The sequence below is a fragment of the Pipistrellus kuhlii genome, unplaced genomic scaffold, assembly GCF_014108245.1.
Source record: "Pipistrellus kuhlii isolate mPipKuh1 unplaced genomic scaffold, mPipKuh1.p scaffold_m20_p_5, whole genome shotgun sequence".
NCBI classification, from domain to species: domain Eukaryota; kingdom Metazoa; phylum Chordata; class Mammalia; order Chiroptera; family Vespertilionidae; genus Pipistrellus; species Pipistrellus kuhlii.
In genome coordinates, this window is record NW_023425551.1 from 68,724,999 (window position 1) to 68,748,406 (window position 23,408).

General features: G+C 35.5%; 1 protein-coding gene across 1 annotated transcript; it reads left to right on the forward strand.

The window, feature by feature from the left end:
* Positions 1-452: 452 nt before the first annotated feature.
* Positions 453-23,177, forward strand: CRISP1 (cysteine rich secretory protein 1). The gene is made up of 9 exons (XM_036415141.1): positions 453-546; positions 3,467-3,539; positions 4,035-4,110; positions 7,085-7,213; positions 10,365-10,455; positions 11,548-11,696; positions 19,237-19,334; positions 21,308-21,396; positions 23,047-23,177. The coding sequence occupies exons 1-9, from the start codon at positions 453-455 to the stop codon at positions 23,175-23,177; spliced, it is 930 nt and encodes a 309-aa protein (XP_036271034.1).
* The last annotated feature ends 231 nt before the right edge of the window (positions 23,178-23,408 follow it).

Below are 23,408 nucleotides of genomic sequence, written 5' to 3' on the forward strand. Positions count from 1 at the left end.
TAAATTTGGAAGGCATTGAGGAAAGCCAGGTGGAAACCAGCTCTCTCTAGTGGAGTGCCTCACCAAATGTCTGGACCCACTGCTTTTTATTCACACATTTTTTCATTTAGCAATGCAGATACACATAACAAAGGTAAGGTTTGGTAAACAGTAAAGGACTATTAAAAAAATTGCCCTCAGCTGTTCGGCCAGCCTTTTGATGACTTTTCTCATTTATTATGATCTGCTGCTGGACTTAGCCTCTAGCAATGAACTTTTAAGAACGATGAGGTTCTTTGAAAACATGGCTGTGATTGTAAACTGTAAATGCAGCAACAATCATGATCCATAATCTTCACAAGCCCTAACATTGCTCTGATTATTGAGCTCTCATGCCCTTTGTCTGCAATAAATTCCTGAATTTCTTATAAGCACTTTCCTTGCACTGACTTCCCCATAGAGCAAATAGCTCCATGGAGTGTTGCTTCAAAGCAAGAGCACACTCACTCTATGTCATAGATCTGGTTCTCTTTGGGTCACTGAGTTTTACAAACTGTGTCAACCTGGGTAAGTTATAGAATGTCTTTGAGTGTCAGTTTACTTATTTGAAAAGTGAGGTTAATGATACATGCCTATCTAATAAAACCATTGGAATGATAAATGAGAAATACATGTAGTCTTACCTTTACTACACCATCAATAATCATCTAAATATTATTTCCATGCTTTAATAAAGGAACTCATAAACTTAGACATGTTATAGAAATATAAAACAGTATAACTTATTCAGATTAATCTCATGAACTTCTTGTGGCTAGGCAGACTACCTTGTAGTTATTGATATATCCATCTTAAAGTGCCAAGGTGGGCATCTTTTATTTTATGAACTATATGACACTTCGGGCAAGATAACGAGATTTATAGTCAAACGGGTTGTGGTCCTATCTTTTTTTTATAACTGAAGGCAGGTTATTTTCAAATTTTAGGTTGGATTTCATAGATTTTCATAAATTAGGTAGCTGTGTACAGGGAATCTGTTTCTGTATTAGGTTATGTCATGTGGGTTAATTTATCTATACTTAAGCCATTAATACTGTCTCTTTTACTATAGCATTGTAATAAGTGTTGACTTCTGATAGTATAAGTCATCCAGCTTTGTTCATTTTAAACATTTCATCAATGTTGAATTAAGCTTCTAGAAGAAAATAACTTCATGCTTCATAACTTTGGGATGAATAGAATTTCTTAAATGGGATGAGCACACACACACACACATACACACACACACACACACACACACACACAACAAAAGCATTAACATAAAGAAAGATTAAAGTGGACACTTTTAAATTAAAAACTTATGTTTAATAAAGTATAGAATTAAGAGAGTTCAAAAAGTAAGCCACAGACTAAGAAAAGATATTTATAATATATACATTGATAAATACTTCATATCAAGAACATATGGAGAATTCCTACAAATCAATAATATACAATTAACCTAATTACAACAGTGGGCAAAAGATTTGACAGATATTTCATCAAAAATGGTAACAAATGGCTGATAAAGATATAGAAATGTGTGCAATATCATTAGTCATTATTATACAAATACAAATTAAAAGCTGTGATATATGCCATTACACAAACATAATGGACAAAATATAAAATAAAATTTAAGATTGAGAATACAAAATATGGGTGAAGTTATGAAGATGAGAGAAAAAAATGTCTAATTTTTTTTATAACTCATTTAGGAAAAGATTTGATGGTGTCTACTGAAGGAAAACATTTGTACACCATATGACTCAATGATTCTACCCTTGAATATATATTCAAAAAAAGTATATAAGATAATATGTACAAAGACATATGCATAAAATTTTCATAGAAGTTTTATTTACAACTAGAGACCCGGTACACAAAATTTATGCTGGGGAGGAGGGAAGAATCCGTCAGCTTGGCCTACACCCTCTTGTAATTCGGGACCTTTTGGGGGATATCCAACTGCTGGCTCAGGGTTAAAATCGGCAGTCGGACATCCCATTTGCAATCCAGACTGCTGGCTCCTAACCGCTGGCCTGCCTTCCTACCAATCACTTCTAACCCTTCTGCCTGCCTGACTGAGTGTCCCTAACCACTCACCTGCCTGCCTGATCACTTCTAACCACACACCTGCCTGCCTGATCACCCTTAACTGCCTCTGCCTTGGGCCCCACTGCTGCGGCTTTGTCCATAATGAGGTCCAGAAGGTGATTTGGCTGTCCAGTCTAATTAGCATATTATGCTTTTATTATTATAGATGTTCACTAATAGAAAGGGTAAGTAAATTATATTGGTAACATACAGTAGAATACTACCTAATTATTAACATAAATAAACTTCATATGAACCATGGATGAATATCAAACAAAAGAGATTATTAATTCAAAAATATATTTTTTATTTATATGAAGTTTCAAAACTGATAAAAATAACCCATTATTATAGAAATCAAAATGGTTTTTACTCTGGAGAGTTACTGAATGGAAGGGGAAACCAGTAATTTTCTTGGCTGCTGAAACTGTTAAATATATTGTTTTTGGTGGTTGTTGCATGGGAATGTACATATTTACAAAGTTATCAATCTGTACACTTAATACTTCTGTACTTTACTAAATGTAAGTTCTACCTTAGTAATTTTTTAATTGACAAAATTACTGAGGCAAAGAAGATAAAAATATTGACACTACATTCCTTGTACTGTCTATTTTTATGAAGTCTTTGGCTAAGACAAGGTAGAGACTATTCTTCCAGTAAGTACTTTCAAAAACAATGTGGTCTAATCATTTAATCTGTCAGAATGCCTATCTAGGGACATGCCAGAGGGCAGAACACAGTGTTCCTCAATTTTTTTCTCACTTTTGATCTTTCCTTCAACTAATTATAGCTTGCAAATATCGAAGTTCTGTTTATATATTAATGAAAATACATTCTGAAACATCCATATAAGAAAATAAATTTAAATCCTATGTCAAGTGTCTAGTATTATTATCTGAAAATATTTTTAAGAGTTTGACTTAAAATTGCCTATTGGGTGTAAAATAAGTGTAAGTAAATGCGAAAGCCAATGAGGTGATAATACCTCTGCTGCTTCTGAAACACTTCTGTTCAGAAAAGCTGCCTTTGGCCCTGGGCAGTAGCTCAGTTGGTTAGAGCATCATCCTGCTATGCCAAGGTATAATTAAGGTGCACGTTAGTGTATACCATAAAACATCATAACAAAAAGAGCATACATACCATCCAAAAAAAAAACTTCCCTCAGAAAATGCAACAATAGATATTAAGGACAGCCTCATTAGGGAGCCTAACATAAATAATAACATCGTATGAATATAGAAATGTGTGTGTAAGTAAGTACACACATATATATATATATATATATATATATATATATATATATATATACTATTAAATAGTAGCCCATTGTACGATATTGTCACAGTAGGCCACCCGAAGCTTCCACGGGAGCGGGCAGGAACCACAGTGCAGTACCAGGATCAGTGCTGCTTCCACAGGAGGTATGAGGGAGACACACCACTTCCAAAGGAGCCCACAGGGACCACCGTTGATTCTATGAGAGGCAGCAGGGACCCACACTGTTTCTGCAGGAGAAGGACTCGCTTTCTGCTCTCTGGGCCTGTGCTTGGGCTGGCCCCACTGTCTCTGTCCATGTCTGCTCTGGTTCCAGGGGACTGGCATGAGCCAGGCATGGTGACAAAGCAAGCATTCCACCAGGCTGCTCACGCTGCCTGCTCAAAGCAGCCACCACCCCTGGACTGGAGGACTGTGCTAGGGCTGAGAGGACAGGGCGTTGCCATCTTGTGGCTATGGACACCACCATCTTTGTGACAGAGTGATGATTAACTTACATATCACTCTTTTATTAGATAGAATATATATGTATATATGGCTATAAATGAAGGTGGTGTGTTTTTTTTTTTTAAAAAAGTCTAATTACAAAACTTTATCTCAGAAGTTGACAGTAATCTAAATTATGTTACTTTTCTTTCCAGTATAAAAATGAAACACTTCTTGTTTTTGGCGGCTGCAGCTGGCTTTCTGCCTGGTTTGATTATAAGAATACCTGAGGTTTGTATATTTCATAATTATTTTCTAGAAGAAATAGAGCTAATCCTGTAGTACACTCACTTTGTTACAGGCACTATGTGAGGATGTTATGTCTACTATTCACCTCGTTCTCACCCTAGTCCTATTAGGCAAGTACTATTCTTTTATTTTGTTTTGTTAATCCTTACCCCGAGATATGTTTTTTCCATTGCTTTTAAGAGAGAGTGGAAAGAGGAGAGAGAGACAGAGAGAAATATCGATGTGTGAGAGACATATAGATTGGTTGCCTTCTGCAGGTGCCCTGATCAGGTCCTGGGGTTGAATCTGCAACCCAGGTATGTACCTTTGACCAGGAATTGAACCTGAGATCCTACAGTGCACAGGCCCAGGCTCCAACCACCTACCTGTAGTGGTCAGAGCAGCAAGTATTATTCATAATCCCTTATTATAGAGAAAGGTTCAGTTATGTAGCCAAGGTCAGAAAACTAGGACATGGCAGAGCCTAAAATACACCTAAGTAGTTTGATTCCACGGGGCCATGCCTGTTTTATCATAGTCCCACTGGGTAATTAAAAAGTTGAGAATGCAGGGCAAAAATTACTTATTTAAAATTTATCCATGTATTTTTCATGACCAATAGAAAAAGACAAAAACAAAAACACTCTTTTGTTTTGTTGACCCAGAAAAGGTAACTATTCCATTAATATCCAAACTGAGCTATCTGATTTGTAACTATAACAAGATTGTGACACATTAAAAGAAAATATGAAATTAATGATGCCAACAGCAAAGTGAGAAGAGTAAGGAGTAATTAACAATGGAGTGAATATATAAGGCCTGAATTTCACTACTTATTAAAAACAAGAACTTCCACAATCACAAACAGAAACAAAATTCTCAATGGTATAATTACGAAGAAATTCCATATATGTGGTGCTCTAAAATGTACCTCTAAATACCTCAATGATATGAAGAAAATATGACATCTTTAATGTTTCCCAAATTATTTTTATTATGATCAGAAATCAATAGCTTTGGTATAGAAGATATTTTTTATAGTTTTATATGCTAGGTATGATAAATTAGGTGTGTAATATAAATAAGCTGCTCTTTATTGCAATTAATGGTAACCTAAAATATTAAGGATATTTGTTTTTCTTCTTAATGAGTTGCAGATAAAGATAAACAATTTTTTAAAGTCACAAATTATAAATTTTAGCTGATTTGAATCCTATATAAAATATTTTCATTGATTTCAGAGAGGAAGGGAAAGAGAGAAAGAGAAATATCAATGAGAGAGAATCATTAATCAGATGCCTCCTGCACGCCCCCTACTGGGGATCAAGCCAACAACCTGGCTATGTACCTTGACCAGGAATCCTACCTAATAAAAGAGTAGTGTGCAAATTAATCATCACTCTGCTACAGCCACAAGCCACACCCACCAGTACACCCCAGCCAATCAGAGCGAGTATGCAAATAAACCTAACCAAGATGGCTATAGCCACACAGGAGGGAGGCTTGGGTTTCCCAGGCAATGGAAGAAGCCAAGATTTCTGCCTTCCCTAGTCAGCCTAGGCCTCCACTCAAAGCTACACAGTTTCAATTATAGAAGGTACACAAACAGAAATGGCAGCAGCCAGAGTGAGCAGAGGGCTTGGCTCAGCTCCAGGCTACAAAGTTTCAATTGTAGAAGGTAAATTCCAGATACCAGGGCCTCTACTTGGATCATGGAGGGGAGGGCATGGCTGGCCTGCAAACCACCACAGGCCCCTCTCTCAGGCTGCCCCATGCCCAAAGGGAACCCCCACCCTGATCCAAGACACCCTTTAGGGCATACCAGCTGGCCCCCACCAGTGTACCAGGCCTCTATCCTATCTAATAACAGAGTAATATACAAATTGACCATCAACCAACACACAATAGCTGCCCCTATGTGGTCAAAGATGTCTGCCCCCATGTTGACACAAAGATGGCCACCACAAGATGGCTAGCAGGGGAGGGCAGTTGGGAGGCACCATGCCTGCAAGACAGGACAGTTGAGAAGGACCAGGCCTGTAAGGAAGGGCAGTTTCAGGCGATCAACCCTGCAGGGGAGGGTAGTTAGGGGTGACCAGGCTGGCAGAGGAGGGAAGTTGGGGGCAAAAAGGCTGGCAGGAAGCAGTTAGACATCAATCAGGCTGGTATGGGAGTGGTTAGGGGATGATCAGGTTGGCAGGCAGAAGCAGTCAGAGGCAATCAGGAAGGCAGACAAGTGAGCAGTTGGGAGCCAGCAGTCCTGGATTGTGAGAGGGATGTCTGACTGCCCTTTTAGGTCAGATCCCACTGGGATTGGGTCTAAATGGGCAGACGGACATCACTTGATGGGTCAATAATTGGAGAGAGTGCAGGCTGGGCTGAGGGACATTCCCCTCCCATGCATGAATTTCGTGCACTGGGTCTCTAGTGGAATCATGACCTCCTGCTTCATAGATTGACACTCAATAACTTAGCCACACCAGCAGGGCTTGAATCCTATTTTATACTTACAGATGCAAATATTAATGTTTTCTCATATGAATAAGACAAACATGTAAATGGTTTTTATTTGGGAAGCAAAGAAGACACTTGGAAGTGTTGTGGGGAATGAGCCAAGGAAGCAAAGTCAGTCAGAAGCATATTTGCTATCAAGATTATTGTGGTTCATGTTGCCCAATAACAACTGCTTTAATGTGGTCCAAAGTACCAATTATAAATTTCAAAAATCCCCACCACAAACTATTGCACTATTCTATAAACTTCTATAATGTCATACTGACATTCAGAAACCCTCAAAACTAGCATTGAAAAAATGGAAGGTAACACATTGAGATAAAAAATTGTAAAATGCTGTTGATCATTATTTATTCAATATAAGCTATGAATTAAAATTGTGTATAGGTCTGCAAGTAATAGATTGAACATGAAAAATTCCACTTCAAAGAAGTAAGACTAATTCATCATTTTCTGGTAACAGGTAAATGCAGCTAAAGTTCTATATAATTCACTCCTTACTGAATTGCTATCTGTCCAAAACGAAATTGTTGATTTACATAACACCTTCAGGAGAGAGGTGGATCCACCAGCTTCGAACATGCTGAAAATGGTAAGATTCATTAAAAAGCAACAGAAATGATGAAAATAATAGCAATGGTGCTTCCTGAGTTTTTATTTAATTCTATTCACTTTTAATACACCGTATTTTCAGGCTTATAAGACAACCCCCTAATTTTACAGTTAAAACATAGGCTTAGGCCTATATTCGCTGTATAAGACTACCCCCCACTTCCCAGGCAACACCAGTTATTTTTTTAATAGACTGCCTCTCTGACTTTGGCCAATCTGAGCAGGCTTTTTACTAGAACACAGTGTAGCTTCAGGTACAGAACATGTATAATTTGCATGCATAAAAAGCCTGCTTGGATTGGCTGAGTTAGAGAGGCGGACCGAGCAGCCTTGCAGTGATTGGTGCGGGATGAGTTGAAAAATTCATTTAGCGGCATATATGAGACTTTTTCAGGATATACTCGGTGTATAAGATGACCCCCGATTTTCGGCTGACTTTTTTTCGTTTCAATAGTCGTCTTATACGCCAGAAAATATGGTACTAAAAATCAGGTCTTCACAAGCAAAGCTATGGCCTAGCAGAAGAAAGAGATGCCCAGAGAAGGTAAGTAAATTTCCCCAAATCCTGCAGTTAGTAAATAATAGAGCAATAATTCCAATTCAAACTGCCTGATTTTATTCACACTGTGCCCTAGGACAGTGCTTCTCAAACTCGAATGTGCTTAAGGATTTCCTAAAGAACTCGGTACAGACAGGGCCCTGGGCCCTGCTCTCTGAGACCTTGATTTAGGAGGTCTGGGGTGGAGACCAGGCCAAGTTTCCAGTTGATGCTGATGCTGCCAGTCAGTGTTGTCAGTATAGCAACCTTTGCGTACAAGTTACTGAGGTCTTTTAAAGCTGTCATCAATGGTAAGAAACTCTTCTGAGAATAAAGATGTCCAGATTCTAAGCCAGGTGGTGCTGTCAGGTAAACAAATACCGACAAATCTGTTGTCCAGCTCTTTTGCATTTCATGAAAGGAGAGAGAATTGTCTTTCCACTAGAAATCAAAAGCTATCATAGGCATTGTTATACTGTGAGTGCTGCAACTGACATGCATCTTGTGCTTGCTTACCACTGACAGGCACCCTTCCAGAACCCATTATATTGATTCACTGAATTCAATCATTCTGCAGTTAGATACTATCATTTCCACTTTGCAAATGATTAATTTGAATCTCAAGAAATGAAGTAGCTTCTCCAGTCATAAATACTGCATCAGTACAGTGTCATCTATAAATGGCCAGCTCCAGACACCTGCTCTTTTTACTTTTTAAAAAATATATATTTTATTGATTTTTTTTTACAGAGAGGAAAGGAGAGGAATAAAGAGTTAGAAACATCAATCAGCTGCCTCCTGCACACCCCCTACTTGGGTTTGTGCCCGCAACCAAGGTACATGCCCTGACCAGAAACTAACCTGGGACCTTTCAGTCCGCAGGCCAATGCTCTATCCACTGAGCCAAACCGGTTTCGCCCAGACACCTGCTCTTAATTAAATACTTCCCTTAAAATGAACATGGTCCAAACTCCTTGGTTTCCAGAGGAGCAAGTAAGTGTAGTAAGGAGGTACTAAAGAAGTGATACAGTAAATAGAAAATAATATAGCCAATGCTATATTTTATTATATAAGATTAAAGGTCTCTATAATGAAAACAGACTATAAAAATGACTATATTCTAGTGCTAAACTGTAAAGTTGTGAGACAGCAACCAGGTGACCAATTAGACACACCAGTAAAGCTGCGTAACATTTTACGGGGAATATGGGAATTGAGCTGTTTCATAAACAATTCACAGGACCTGGATAGAAAGAAAGGGATAGAATTACAGACAGGATGGCTGAAGTACCCATCTCCACTGACAGCCAGGGATTAAAAAAAAAAAAGAGTTTCTGTATAGTGGGTAAGGACCTGATTAAACAGAACCACTTGTCAAAACCAGAATTCATGACTTTGGTACAATAACCATAAACATCCACTTGCTATTTTAATCAGGGATGTCCTAGTATCACAAAAACAGAGAATCTTATTGGCATAATGTCCTATAGAGCATCCTCAAAGAGGTCTGAACAACAGACTCTGTTAATGGATGCTGCCCTTAATTTACATAACAAAATAAGCTGACTCTGAAATGGAAATTACCATGCAGGGTATTTACTGGGGAGCAATGTCCAGATTTATACTTACCTATGGAAGGAGAGAAAGAAGCATCCTTGGGCATTCGGAGAAATGCAATTGTGACACAGTCCCAGCAGAGGCTGTAGCTAATTCCATGGGAAACTATACAACCAGGACAAGCCTTCTGAGCTGTCCTGAATTGGAGGGAAGCATCTTAGAAGTTAAAGTATGCTGATTGTTGGATATGGGCTATCCCAGGGAGGGGATTATGCTCATGGGTAAGCACAACTTTAGGGAGCACAGACAATAGTAGAGTTGTCTGTGGGCAGGACTCTGAGCTTAAGAGGAAATAAGTGCTTCAGTTCAGATGGGGACTCAGGTAATGCATCACAGTATGTATGACAAGCAACCTGTGAGTAAAAATGAGACAATCACATACAGAATTGGGTACATATCCTGGCATGTAGTATTAGCTATAATCTTTGTTATACACAATTTTATAGGAAATACATGACACTATACTTGCTTCTAATCACAGCCAACATTTATTTATTGAGCATGTAACATAAGATTGATACATAACATACATCACAATTGTATTGCATCAATTATCATATTAAAGTTTTTTAACAAACCATTGGGTATTAAGTATGGATTACATTTTACAGAGAAAGAAACTGAGGTTACAAGAGACTAAATGACATATACTAATAAGTGATGGGAAGGATTGCTAACCCTGGTATGTTTTCCAGGAATTATTTACTTAACCTCTTAATACTTCAGAGAGAGAAGCTACATCTGAAATGTATTACCAAATTTTGATTTTGAAATCATAAAGGCTTAAAGAATGAGTTGAAAGTTTTGTTTCTCTTTCAACTAGACTGTTTAAACAGTATAATTATTTAAATTATCTTCAATTATTTATTGAATAAATTGAGTATATTTCTGGCATTGGATTCTTAATCACAATAAATTGGAATCTTATTATGGAAATGTTAAGTTCATGTGTTTGTATTTGACTCTGTTGCTGTAGAGTTGGGAAGAGGAAGCTGCAAAAAATGCCAGAGAATTGTCAAAGTATTGTGAGGTGGGGCAGAGCAACGCACTGAAGAGGAGAATTACAAGTAGGTGAATGTCTATGACTCACCTTTGTGTTCACAAATCCTCATGGATTGCCAAGCCACCTGGAAAGGTAGTTTAAGTCATGCCATTTGTGTTTACATTCGCCCCATAAATGACAGTGAGTTGTGGCCCAGTGCTTATAATAATACTATTTCATTATGATTAATTGTTTAATTTGGATTTTCAATTTTTCAAATATCAGATTCTACTTATCAGAAGGAGAGAATCAAGGCTCTCAGTGTTACAGAACAGTTGATTAATACAATGATGACTCTATGGACAGCTGGATAGCTAGAAGGTGTCCACACTATGCAGTTCTTTCAGCTACCCACAATATCACAATACCTAAGCTTTGGAACACTAGTATAGTTCAGAAGTTATGTTCTTCTCTCTGGAGCTTCCCAGAAGAATAATTGTAGGTACTCAAACATGAATCTATCTCATGGCATATTTAGTAGGTGAGTCACTGTTAGTTTCTAGGAAAGCCAATGCAGAGATTAATAATATTTATGAGATATTTGTTTATCACAAAATTTTAAAAATACTAATGAAACCTCCATTTTTGTAAGTTATTGGTCGTATTTGTCTAATATTGTTGAGCAGTGAATTAGCAATGCGAGTCTTCCCTTCCCCCAGAGCAGTGGAGATCCCTCTAGAACGCCATATTTTATTAGAACTCACCTCACAAGTGGGATAGCTAACTGAGTAAGTACTTATTTCAAGGACCTTACATGATAAATATTTTTGTGTGGATCCTCTCAAACCATAGGACCTGTTATAACTCATAGTCTGCTCTGACTGATTTCACCCTTCTTATCAGCTTGGAGGTGACAAAGACTGGAACATTGATTGGTTTGATTTCTCAGCCTTGCATGTCATCTCCTGCTGTCAATGTTTCACCAGACCTGAGCACCAGAAGTATAATATACTCATCTAAGAGAAAGAAGATTGCCAGCAGAGATGCCACTAAGCTCACCTTCTCTTATAAGATATTGCTTAGATAGCCAGCAACCCATTTATAAAATAAAGAAGTCATTTTTGTAAAGTACTTTCAAAATTTTAAAGTATGACCCAACCCGTTTCCCTTCTTTCAGATACTTTTTGTGGAGAAAATACATATTTGACTTCTAGTCTTATCTCATGGACAGATGTGATTCAAATCTGGTACAATGAGTCTTATTATTTTCAATATGGTGATTGGCCAAAAACAGATGAGAAAAAATCAGTTTATCATTACACTCAGGTAACTTGTGAACTGGCAAATGTGCATATTGCTTAAGCAACTATGATAATGTGTGAAAATATGTGAATGTTAACCAAGGGCAATCATTCTACCCACTTTTTTCAAACTTATACTTGACCTACTAATTCCTCTTATAAGTTTCAACTCAAGAAAATGTGATTCCGTTAATAAAGAACTTAGAGATGATTTTTCCTTCTTTGCATAACTGATGTCCTGGGAAGTAAAACATCAATATTAATATATCAATGTAATGTATAAGTTATATTTGTAAAGAATGAAAATAATTGTAACAATATAGAGAATCTCCTTGTTTCCAGTTGATTTTTATTGTGGTAAAATAATTTATATATATGCCTAATATGCTTAGTGCCCGACCGATCAGTCAACCTTTCAGTGTACCGCTTGATCAATCTCTATGAGGAGTACTGACCATTGTGGGGCAGACACTTTGACTGGTAGGTTAGCTTGCTGCTGCTGGCCAGCCAATCAGGACTGGAAAAGATGGGATTCCTGGAGCCAGCCTCTGTGGTCCCTCTCTGGCCTCTAAAATATTTCTTTTAATTATTTTTTTCTCAATGTGCATAAATTCATGTACCAGGTCTCTAGTTATATCTATATTACTAAAAGTGTCATTTTAAAATTGAGTGCCATTAATATTCACTGGCATTAACTACATTAAAATTATTTTGCAGCTATCACTCCTATCCATGTCCAGACTTTTTATCTTTCCAAACTAAAATTCAGTACCCATCATATAATAACTTCCCATTCCTCCCACTCCCTTCCTCTGGAAGCCACCAGTCTACTTTTTTGTCTCTTTAAATTTGACAGGTCTAGATACCTCACTTAGTTACAATCACACAAAACTTGTCTTTTAATGTCTGCCTTATTTCATTTAACTTAACATGCTCAATTCATTAATTTTAGAGCATGTGTTTCAACATATTAATGCTGAAAAATATTCTCATTATATGTAATACCACCTTGCTGTTTATCCATTCATCCATCAATAGATAATTGGGTTGTTTCTACCTTTTGACTATTGAGAATAATGTGGCTATAAACATTGGTATACAGATATCGCTTCATATCGGCTTTCAGTTATTTTGGGGAATATACCTGGATGTAGAATTGCTGGATCATATGGTAATCCTAATAGTTTCATTAGTTAAAAAACTGGAATACTGTCTTCCACAGCAGCTTTAAATTTTTACATTTCTTACATCAATGAAATTTTCAAATCGTTCACATCCATACTGCATTGGTTTGTTTAGGCTGCCATAACAAGCCATTACAGGCTGGGTGGGTTAAACAACACAAAATTATTATCTCACATTCCTGGAAGCTTTAAGTTTCTGAACATCTGGAGTATAGTCAGTTTCTGTGAGAGCTCTCTTCCTGGGTTATATGAGGTCATCTTCTTACTAGATGCCACATGGTCTTTCTTCTGTGCATACCTGGAGAGAGGTGGGAGTGGGGAGAAGGAGCTCTCTGGTGCCTTTTATTAGAAGGACACTAATCCTATAAAATAAAAGATCAATATGAAAACTGTTCCCTCGAGAGTTTGACCAACCAGGAGTTCTCTATTTGCTATTATGTGCGCTGACCAGCAGGAACAAAGCAAAGCCCTGCCTGGAAGCTGGAAGAAAGGCCCCAGCTGATAGGCTGAAGTCCCTGATCATCCCTGATTGCAGGCCAGGCCTAGGGACCCCTACCTATGCATGGATTTTACACACCAAGCCTCTAGTCCTATTCTATCATGGCCCCTCCCTTAGAACCCCATTTAACCTAAGTTAATTCCTCAGAGGCTTCTCCGAATAGAGCCATACTTCTGGATTAACACTTTGGAATATGAATATGGAGATGTAACATTCAATACCTAACACACACACTTCTTATCCTATATAATAAAAGGCTAGTATGCAAATCGACCAAACAGCCCAATGACCTGTTGCTTTGATGTGCACTAACCACGAGAGGGCAGATGCTCCTAAGTGGTCAGTGCACTCTAACCAGGGAAGGCCTGCCAAGCCAGAAGCCGGCTTAAGGCTGGCAAGCACAGCTGCAGTGGTGGTAGCCTCTCCTCGCTCTGCAGCAGTGCTAAGAGTGTATGGAGAGTGAGCCTAAGCTATCAATTGGACATTCCCTGAGGGCTCTCAGATTGTGAGAAGGCACAGGCTGGGCTGAGGGACCCCCTTGAATGCATGAATTTCATGCACGAGGCCTCTGGTACTTTATGTTGCTTTTTTATTAGTGCTGCGTTTTGTTTGTTATATTTTACAATATATAGCGTGTTTCCCCGAAAATAAGACATCCTCCAAAAATAAGACCTACTGAGCTAAATATAAGGTTTCCTTCTGAGCTAAATATAAGGCATCCCCCGGAAAATAAGACACACACACACCATACACACCCCCAGGCTAAACATGAGAGATTTGGTCCATTGATTCTGAAAGAAATGGAGTCACAAGAAATTCACCAGGAAATTCAGGAATTAGATTGTTATGATGATGTTCCAGAAGATGATGACATGCTTATCATTGAATAAATGAGTAAATTCTTGATACTGTAGGATTCAGTTTGTCTGGTTTGTGTTGACAACTACGATACTACCTTACCGTATACAGGTAATACATTTCCTTTATTTTCTTTTAACAATAAATGTGTACCATATTCTTCTTCATGGAAAAATAAGACATCCCTGAAAATAAGACCTAGTGCATCTTTGGGAGCAAAAATTAATATAAGACACTGTCTTATTTTCGGGGAAACGGAGTAGTAGGTCTGAAGTGGTATTTCACTGTGGCATTGTTGTGCATTTTGCTAAAGATTGGAGATGTTAAATACCTTTTCATTTGTTTGCCAGATATCTATATATCTTTTTTGAAGGAATGTCTACTCAAATCCTTTGTTTTTTAATCAGCGTTTTTGTTGTTGTCTGTTTGTTATTTAGTTGTAAGATACCTACTCCTTATCAAGTTTATACTTTTCAAATATAAATTTCTATTGCATGAATTGCATATTTCTCTGATGATGGTGTCCTATTTATGTTCCAAATTTTTATAAAGTCCAATTTATCTCTTTTTTTTTCTTGCTTGTGCTTTAGTGCAGTATCAAGAAATGATTGCCAAATTCTATTTCATGAAGTTTTTCCTTTTTGTTACTTTCTAAGGGATTTATATTTCCCTCTTTCATATATAGTTCAGTGATCCATTCTGAGTTACTGTTTTATGTGGTGTAAGGTAGAGTTGAACTTTTTTGCTTCCATGTGGATATTTATTGCCCCAATATTATTTGTGGTAAGCCTTTTATTTCCCCACTGAGTGGTCTTGACACCCTCATTGGAAATCATTTAACCATATATGTGAGGGTTTATTTCTGGGGTCTCTATTCTATTTCATAGGGCTATATGTCTACCATTATGCCAGTACCACAATTTTATTACTGTAGCTTTTACTAAGTTTTGGAATCAAAAAGTATATGACCTTCAACTTTCTTCTGCTTTAGGATGAATTTTTTTTTCTTTTGTGGAACGAAAATGCATTGGGATTTTGAGAGAGAATGCATTCAATCTGTAGAATGCTTAGAGTAATATTATTATGTTAAAAATATGAGGTCCTCCAGCCCATGAATATTGGGTATTTTTTTTTTAATCATTTGAGTCTTCTTTAATATCTACAGCTATGTTTTCTAATTCTCAGTGCACAAATCTTTTACCAATTTAGGGTTATTTATACTGGAATGGACAAAAGTAGGTTTATAATTGTAAGTATGCAAAACACAGTTTATTTTGCTGTTATTCTTTTGCTCATGGTAGCATTCTTTATTATGGTTATATATCAATACTTTCTTTTGCTCATCCTTGTAAGTATTGTATTTTTTGCTGCTATTTTAAATAAAATTATTCTCTTAATTTTTTTTTTAGATTACTTACTGCAAGTTTATGAAAACACAATTAATTTTTCTCTGCTAATGTTGTACTCTGCAGATTTGCTGAATTTGTTTATCAATTACAATGATTTTTTTTGTGGCATTGTCAGGGTTTCCTACATATAAAATTTGTCACCTACAAACAGATAATTTTACTCTTTCTTTCCTAATTGGATTTTTTTTCCTTGTCTTTTTGCTCTGGCTAGAATTTCCAGCACCATATTTCATAGCAGTTGCAAAAGTCAGCACTGTTTTTGTTTTTTTGTTTTTGTGGCTGATCTTAGAGGAATAATTCCACCTTTCCCATTGATTCTGATGTTAGCAGAGAGATTTACATATGTGGCTTTTACTATGTTATAATAGTTTTTTCTTACTAGTTTGTTGAACACTTTTTAAAAAAATATTTTATTGATTTTTTATAGAAAGGAAGAAGAGAGATAGAGAGTTAGAAACATCAATGAGAGAGAAACATGGATCAGCTACCTCCTGCATACCCCCCACTGGGGATGTGCCTGCACCCAAGGTACATGCACTTGATTAGAATCAAACCTGGGACATTTCAGTCTACAGTCTGACGTTCTATCCACTGAGCCAAACTGATTTTAGCTGTTGAACATTTTTTATCATGAGAAGATGTTGAATTTTATAAAATGCCTGTTTCAATTGATGTAACCATGTGTCTTTTTCTCATCATTGTATTAATGTTGTAGTCTACATTGACTTATTTTGATGTGTGAAACCATCCTTATTTTGGAGGAATAAATCCTCCTTTGTCACAGTGTATAATTCTTTTTTTATAATATGCAAAATAAATCTAATACTAGATTGTAGATTCAGAATAATTAGCCTTTTATGTCCAATAAGCATTAGTATTTCAAGAAAAAAATTTTTTAAACATAATAGTGTTACTTTTAGTATGATTCTGACTTTAATTTGTTGAGGATATTGGGTTCATATGTGATATTGAGTTGTAACTTACTTTCTTCTTTAAATTGACTTGAGAGAGAGATGGGGAAAGGGAGAGAAAGAGAGAGAAATGTTGATGTGAAAAAGAAACATTGATCAGTTGACTCCAGTGTGCACCCTGACCAGGGAACAAACCTGCCACCTGGGCATGCATCTTAACTGGCTGTCAGAGAATCAAAACTCTGACCCTTCAGTGCATAGGACAATGCTCAAACAATTGAGCCACACTGCCCAAGACTGTAGCTTATTCTTTTGTGTAGTGTCTGTGCCAGTCTTCAGGATTAGAATAAAACTGGTTTCATAGCAGTTGTTAAAAAGTATTTTTTCATCTTGAAACTTTTAGATGACTTTAAAAATTATTGGTATTCGTTATTCTTTCAATATTTGGTGTAATTCACTAGTGAATTAATCAGACCCAGAACTCTTTTATTTTGTTAAGAACTTTTGTATTGTAGTTTATCTTTTTGAAGAATCACCTCTTAGAAACATTGATTTTCTCTATTGCTTTTATCTTCTTTATTTTGTTTATCTTTATCTGATATTTATTATGTAATTTATTTCATTATTCTATTTTCCCCTAGTTAACCTAGCTAATTTATCAATTATATTGGTCTCTTTGAATATTAATACTTTTGGCATTATTGATTTTCTTATTCTTTATTTTGTTTATCTATACTTTAACCTGTTATTTCCTTCAGCTAGCTTGGGTTTAACTTACATTTTTATAGTTTCTTAAACTAAAACTTTATATTATTGATTTTAGATCTTATTCTTTAATGTGACCATTTAGAACTATAAATATATCTTAGCACTGTTTTTTTCTGCTTTAACCCTAAGTTATAGTATGTTGAATTTTTATTCTTTGTCCAAATATGTTTTCTAATTTCTCATTTAATTTCTCTTTTACACACTTGTAAAATTGTGTTTTTACTATACAAATATTAGTAAATTTTCCAGTATTTCAGCTTTTATTTTTAGTTTCATTTCTTTGTGATAAAAAATACATAGTTATATTTAAGACCTTAAATATATTAAAATTAGTTTTAAAGTCTAACTGATAGTCTATCTTGGAGATTTTTTTCCAGTACTTGACAAAATGTATATTCCATTGTTATTGGCTAGAGTTTTATTTCTTATAATTTGGAAACTGTTTTTTTGTTTTGTTTTTGTTTTTGTTTTTGTTTTTGTTTTTGTTTCTTTTTTGTCCCTCATTCTCTCCATTACCATCTTTTTTTGTTTGTTTATTTAGTGGACTTTTTATAGTGGCACATATTGATACCCTCCTCATTTCCTTTTGTGCGTTCATTATAGATATTTTCTATTTGGCTGCCATGTGAATGATAAATAATATTCTAAAAGTATAATAATCTGTTTTAAACTGATAACCAATTGCATACAAAAAGTGTTCATTTATAATTCCAGCACCCTGCTTATGCAACAAATTATTATTACAAGAAAGAGTCACTATTATTATTATATATTTATTTTTGAATCCTGCCTGCATTCCCAAAATGTATATGGATCTACTTGATGAGGTTCCACAAACCCCCTAGCCTCTGTCAAATATGATAATTTCAAATGATCTGTCTCATAGTTGGTCAATGCTTTCTTCTGCCTGTTCAAATCTATTATTGATCACCTCTAGTAAGTATTTTGAATTTAATTATGCTATTTTCCGCTCTAGAATTTTTCTTTGGTTCCTTGAAAAGGTTGTTAATCTTTGTTGACATTCTAATTTTTAAAATATATCATTAATATATTGTTTCCATGGTTTATTTTGGTTCTTTTTTGTGTTTTTCTTTAGCTCTTTAAGCACATTTAAGACAGTTGTTTTAAAGTCTATGTATAGTAAGTCTAATGCCTGTGTGTATTCACGGTTTTTGTGATATCTTCTGTTTCTTTGAGTGGGACACATTTTTCTTTATATAATTTTTTATTTCTTTGTTGTTGTCAAAAAAAAGGACATTTGAACAAAAAGCAACTCTTCCCAGTCTTTGCCAATTTGTAGAAATGACCTCGATTAATTAACAGGGTACATTTTGAGACTGAGGATCAATCCAGGGTGAACCTTAGAGATCTCATGTTATTTTTCTAAGCAAGTATCATGCCTGAGACTATGTCTCTGATTTTTTTTTTCCATTTTCCAAAATGCATAGCTGTTTTCAAATGTCTTAATTTCCACAATTTCTCATTCTTATTGGTACTTTGCATGTTATTTCCTCATGCATAGTTCTTTGCTCCAGGTGTCAGTAGGTTTGCAGTTCTCCTTCAGCTATAATGAGCTGGATCCATTTTTTCCTATGTCTTTTCATGTCTGGGAACTGAATAATGGCATAGTTTATTATCTGAGCTCTAAATAATGAGAGAGAAAAAATATTCCTTGGGGCAGCACTTAGAAGATTAGAACCTTGCAAATAAGGTCATTTCTAGTTCCTCTGACCCAAGTGAGAAAACAAAATGTCAGCCATCTCTTACCAACTACTAGATACATGAGAATCTTCCTATTTGTATGACTTTCTAAATAGCTATGCTGAAAGTATCCTAATAGCAAAAATGTTCATTTGAAATCATACATAACAATATTCATATTAAAATCATTTAGAAAATATTAATTTTTACTAACATAATCTCTTTATATTTACAGATGGTTTGGGCTTCCTCTTACCTCATTGGCTGTGATGTGTCACCATGCTGCCAAAGATTGTCACCTCAATATCTTTATGTTTGTCATTATTGCCATGAGTATGTATTCTACAATCTGGGTTCACATAGATTTATTCTCTCAAAGAGAGAATAAAAATCAAATAAATATTACATTTCAGTTATTTAGCTATTTCTAAAACTTTACACGCACACACTTTTTCTTACATCTTATTTTTCTAAATAGATCTATTTATCACTAATAGAATACTTAAATTCAGAAATATTACAAGTAGTCCAGCTATGTGTTATTGAGCTAGCTGATGGTAAAAAATAGGTGATTTACTTCAACAATGCAGAGTAATTGTATAATGCAAAGGCAGAAATACAATGGAGGATTAAGAATAAACAGAAAAAGCCAAATGTTCTTGCCTTTAGCTTTTTTATTATAAATGTTGATATATGTGATATATATCTTTTCTTAAAAAATTAAGTTTATATTTTACCCACAGTGTGAGTGCCAATTCCTAGAAGAAATAATTTGATTGCTTCAGTGAAGGGCAGGTGTGCTGCTTTGTCCCATGGTATTTTAGCACAATAAAAAGATGATTAATATGAACCCATGAAAATGATTTAGCTGATCATGTGCTATCACCTTTACACTTTAAATGAGGTCTCCAAAATCACTATGGAATCAATTTCTATAACATCCTATATAATAAACAATATATTTATGTCCCTGGCTGATTGGTCTACTGTTGGGTCGACTGCTGGACCATTGCTATGATGTACACTGGCCACCAAGGGACAGACTCTCCAACTGGTAGGTTAGCTTGCTGCTGGGGTCCTACCCATTAGGACTAGGCCAGAGGGCCAGACATGCTCTGGACCACTCCAAGGGTCTATCTCCAGTTGGCTGGCCAACCTCCCGTGGTTTCTCCCTGGGCCCCATTGAACCTGATTAGGACTAGGTGAGATGGTCCTGATAAATGGCTAGGCTGAGGGACCCCATCTGTGCACGAATTCGTGCCCTGAGCCTCTAATATTCATATAAATCCATGTGATTTATTTCTTGTCTCATTACATCTTTATTTTAGTAGTTAGTATTTGTTGTGATTTTTTTTAATCTATGTAATTAATGATGAGATAAATAATTATCTGCTTACATTTCAAAGCCATAAATTGTGCTAAATCTTTGAAGGGGTTGGTGGTCTGTGGTGAACTGCTGACAATACAAAAAGTAGTAGAAAGCATGGAGTTGTGATTGAAAAATTTTATTAGCAAAAAGATTTCATGGTGTATTAGCAAAAAGATTTCATGGTATATCTGACATGATCACTTATTTAATTAAGCAATAAATATATTTTATATGGTATTTTTTTAATAATATACAGATCAAGGAGAAAAAAAATATTAGATAGAATGTTCTTTCAGCCAAAACATTTACTTTATTTATTGTATGATTCAACTATAATCCACATTGTTTTCTTAAGATATCTGAAGGCAAACCTGTCTTCTCTATAATTTAAAGTTATCTCAGGACTGGAAAGTCTTACCTACTCTGTCCTCCAACACTTTAGGTTGAGTAAAATATGGTGTACTTTTACTTTGCATAATACTTCATATGTATCTATAAAAGACAGTAACATGTATCAATTTTCTTATAACATAGTGCAAGACAAATTTAGATCAACTCCACTCACTTAAAACTTTTAACATTGTTAAGAACCATCTACTTTCATGTGACTATTTATCAAGTACTTAGGGATATAAAGAAAAATTTCCTAATAAAAATGGCTCTAAAGTCATCCTACTTAGCACTTGACTGTTCAAAAGGTACAAACTGTCTCAAAATATTCTTAGGACACCAGAGTTGCCTGTTGCACATTTAAAGAGGTAAATTTTCATTGTGTAACTTACAAAGTCTAATAATATAAAATTAATCTAAAAGATCATCATTGTTATATACATGTGGTTTTAAAAAATGTCTTTAAAATTGATTGTAAATAGTGAGTACATTATATATGTATTTTCTAAACTTCAAATTTATTAGACCACTTTTTTTTTTTCTTAAGGGGAAATGAACCTGATTTAATGGATAAACCTTATGAGCAGGGAGTTACATGTGGAGATTGTCCACATGACTGTGAAAACAAACTTTGCAGTAAGTTTTACATTCCAGTTTTCTTAATATTGGCTATTGATTTGAGTCAATTTAGTTGCAGATATAGAAAATTTTAACAATTCTACCAAAATCTGCTGGGATTCACAATTGAATTTAGTAAAGTTGCAGGATACAAGCCAATATACCAAAGTTTTGTAGTTCCCTCCATCCCCTGCCCTCCTCTGAATGGCAGGGGTCCCACCCCACCCGTCCTCTTCATGCTTGCATGCATGCTGCCCATAGACCTGGAGCAGCTGGAGAGAGGGGCCACTACCATCTTTGTCAGTTAATTTGCATACTCACTCCTGATTGGCTGGTGGGTATTGCAAAGTGACGGTCAATTTGCATGTTTCTCTTCTATTAGTGTAGATGAGGTGAGTCAGATAGAGAAGGATGAATACTATATTACCTCACTGATATGTGGAATCTAAACAGTCCAAATTCATAACAGATCAGTGTTATTCAGAAGCTATGAGATAGGGTGCAGAAAGAATGAGTTAAGGTGATTAAAAGGTATAAAATTCCAGTTAAAAGAAGAATAAATTATGGACATGTAATGTGCAGCATTTTGCCTATAGTTAAAAATGTTGTATTGTATATTTGAAAATTACTAAGGGAGTAAATCCTAACAGTTCTCATCAGAAGAAAAAAAATGTATAACTCTGTAAGGTTATGAATACTAACTAAACTACTGTTAATCATTTCATAGTATACTAGTATACACACATCATAATATTATGTTGTACACTTGAAATGAACACAATGTTATATATCAATTATATCTCAATACAACCAGGGAGAGTAAAGAATAAAAGAAATAAGAGTAGTAAAAACAATTTAAAGAAGTCAAAGAAAAAACATGTTACATTAAAAGAAAAACACATCTCTCACTTCATATTTCTCTAAGATACTACATGGCAGAAGACAGTGAGATAATGTTGGATAACTGATTTCAAGAAATATTGATATACATATGTGCTTGTTCATAGTAGAGAGGCCACTGACTTGTTATATAAGAAAATATCTGGGTAAAGAAATAATTTGAAAAATTTTGCTATTCTATGTGCTCATTTTATATAATTTTTACTTTGACCATTTATGTATTTTTTTTCCTCACTGACAATGCTAAATAACTTACACTTTCTGGTTTCAAAGCTTATATAGAGCTATGGTAATCAGAGTGGTGCTGATTCAACAGACAAAGGCCAATGAAATAGAATAGAGAGCCCAGAAATAAACTCTAGCACATATGGGTGTATATTAATTTTAATAACCCAAAGCAGTGCCTTACCTATCAAATGGTAGAGCATCATATCATCAGAAGACAACACATAAATAAAACTTTATTATTTATAGTTTATAATGTTGATGATCTCAAAAAGACTCATCTCCAATCTGTTCAGATATGCCTGACCAAAACATAGTGATTAAAACAACCTGTTTGATATCAGAGGAGACTTTCACCTTGTTTTCTTTAATGACTGACCTCATTGAATTCATTACCTGTTTTCTATTCTAATTTTATTAGTGCATCATAATCAATATTAATGAGCTATTGTTGGTCAATTTTATGTTTATGTCTTTAAGGAGATGACCTCATTCCTCACTGCCTGTGATTGTTGAAAATAGCATTCCCTTTTTTCCTTTCAGCTAACCCCTGCATCTATTATGATGAATACACTAACTGCCATATACAGAAAGTGGTTCCTGGATGTAAAGTCCTGTCAGTCAGACTACAATGCAAAGCCACTTGCACTTGTACCACTGAGATCAAATGGTGACTTATAACTGTAACCCTGGTGAGTTACAACTGTAATATGCTGTTCATGAAATGTCCGCTGCATTGTATCTTCCACCTTACATTGCTTCAGTAGCAGTTGCTGAATTTTGTTGGGTTTTAATTATGCTTGAGATCCTAATTTTCATTAATCATACACGGGCCTCAGATATTTTCACCAATGCCAACCACTCCTGTCCTGCTACACCCTGAAGGAACATTGTTTTGTTTCTTA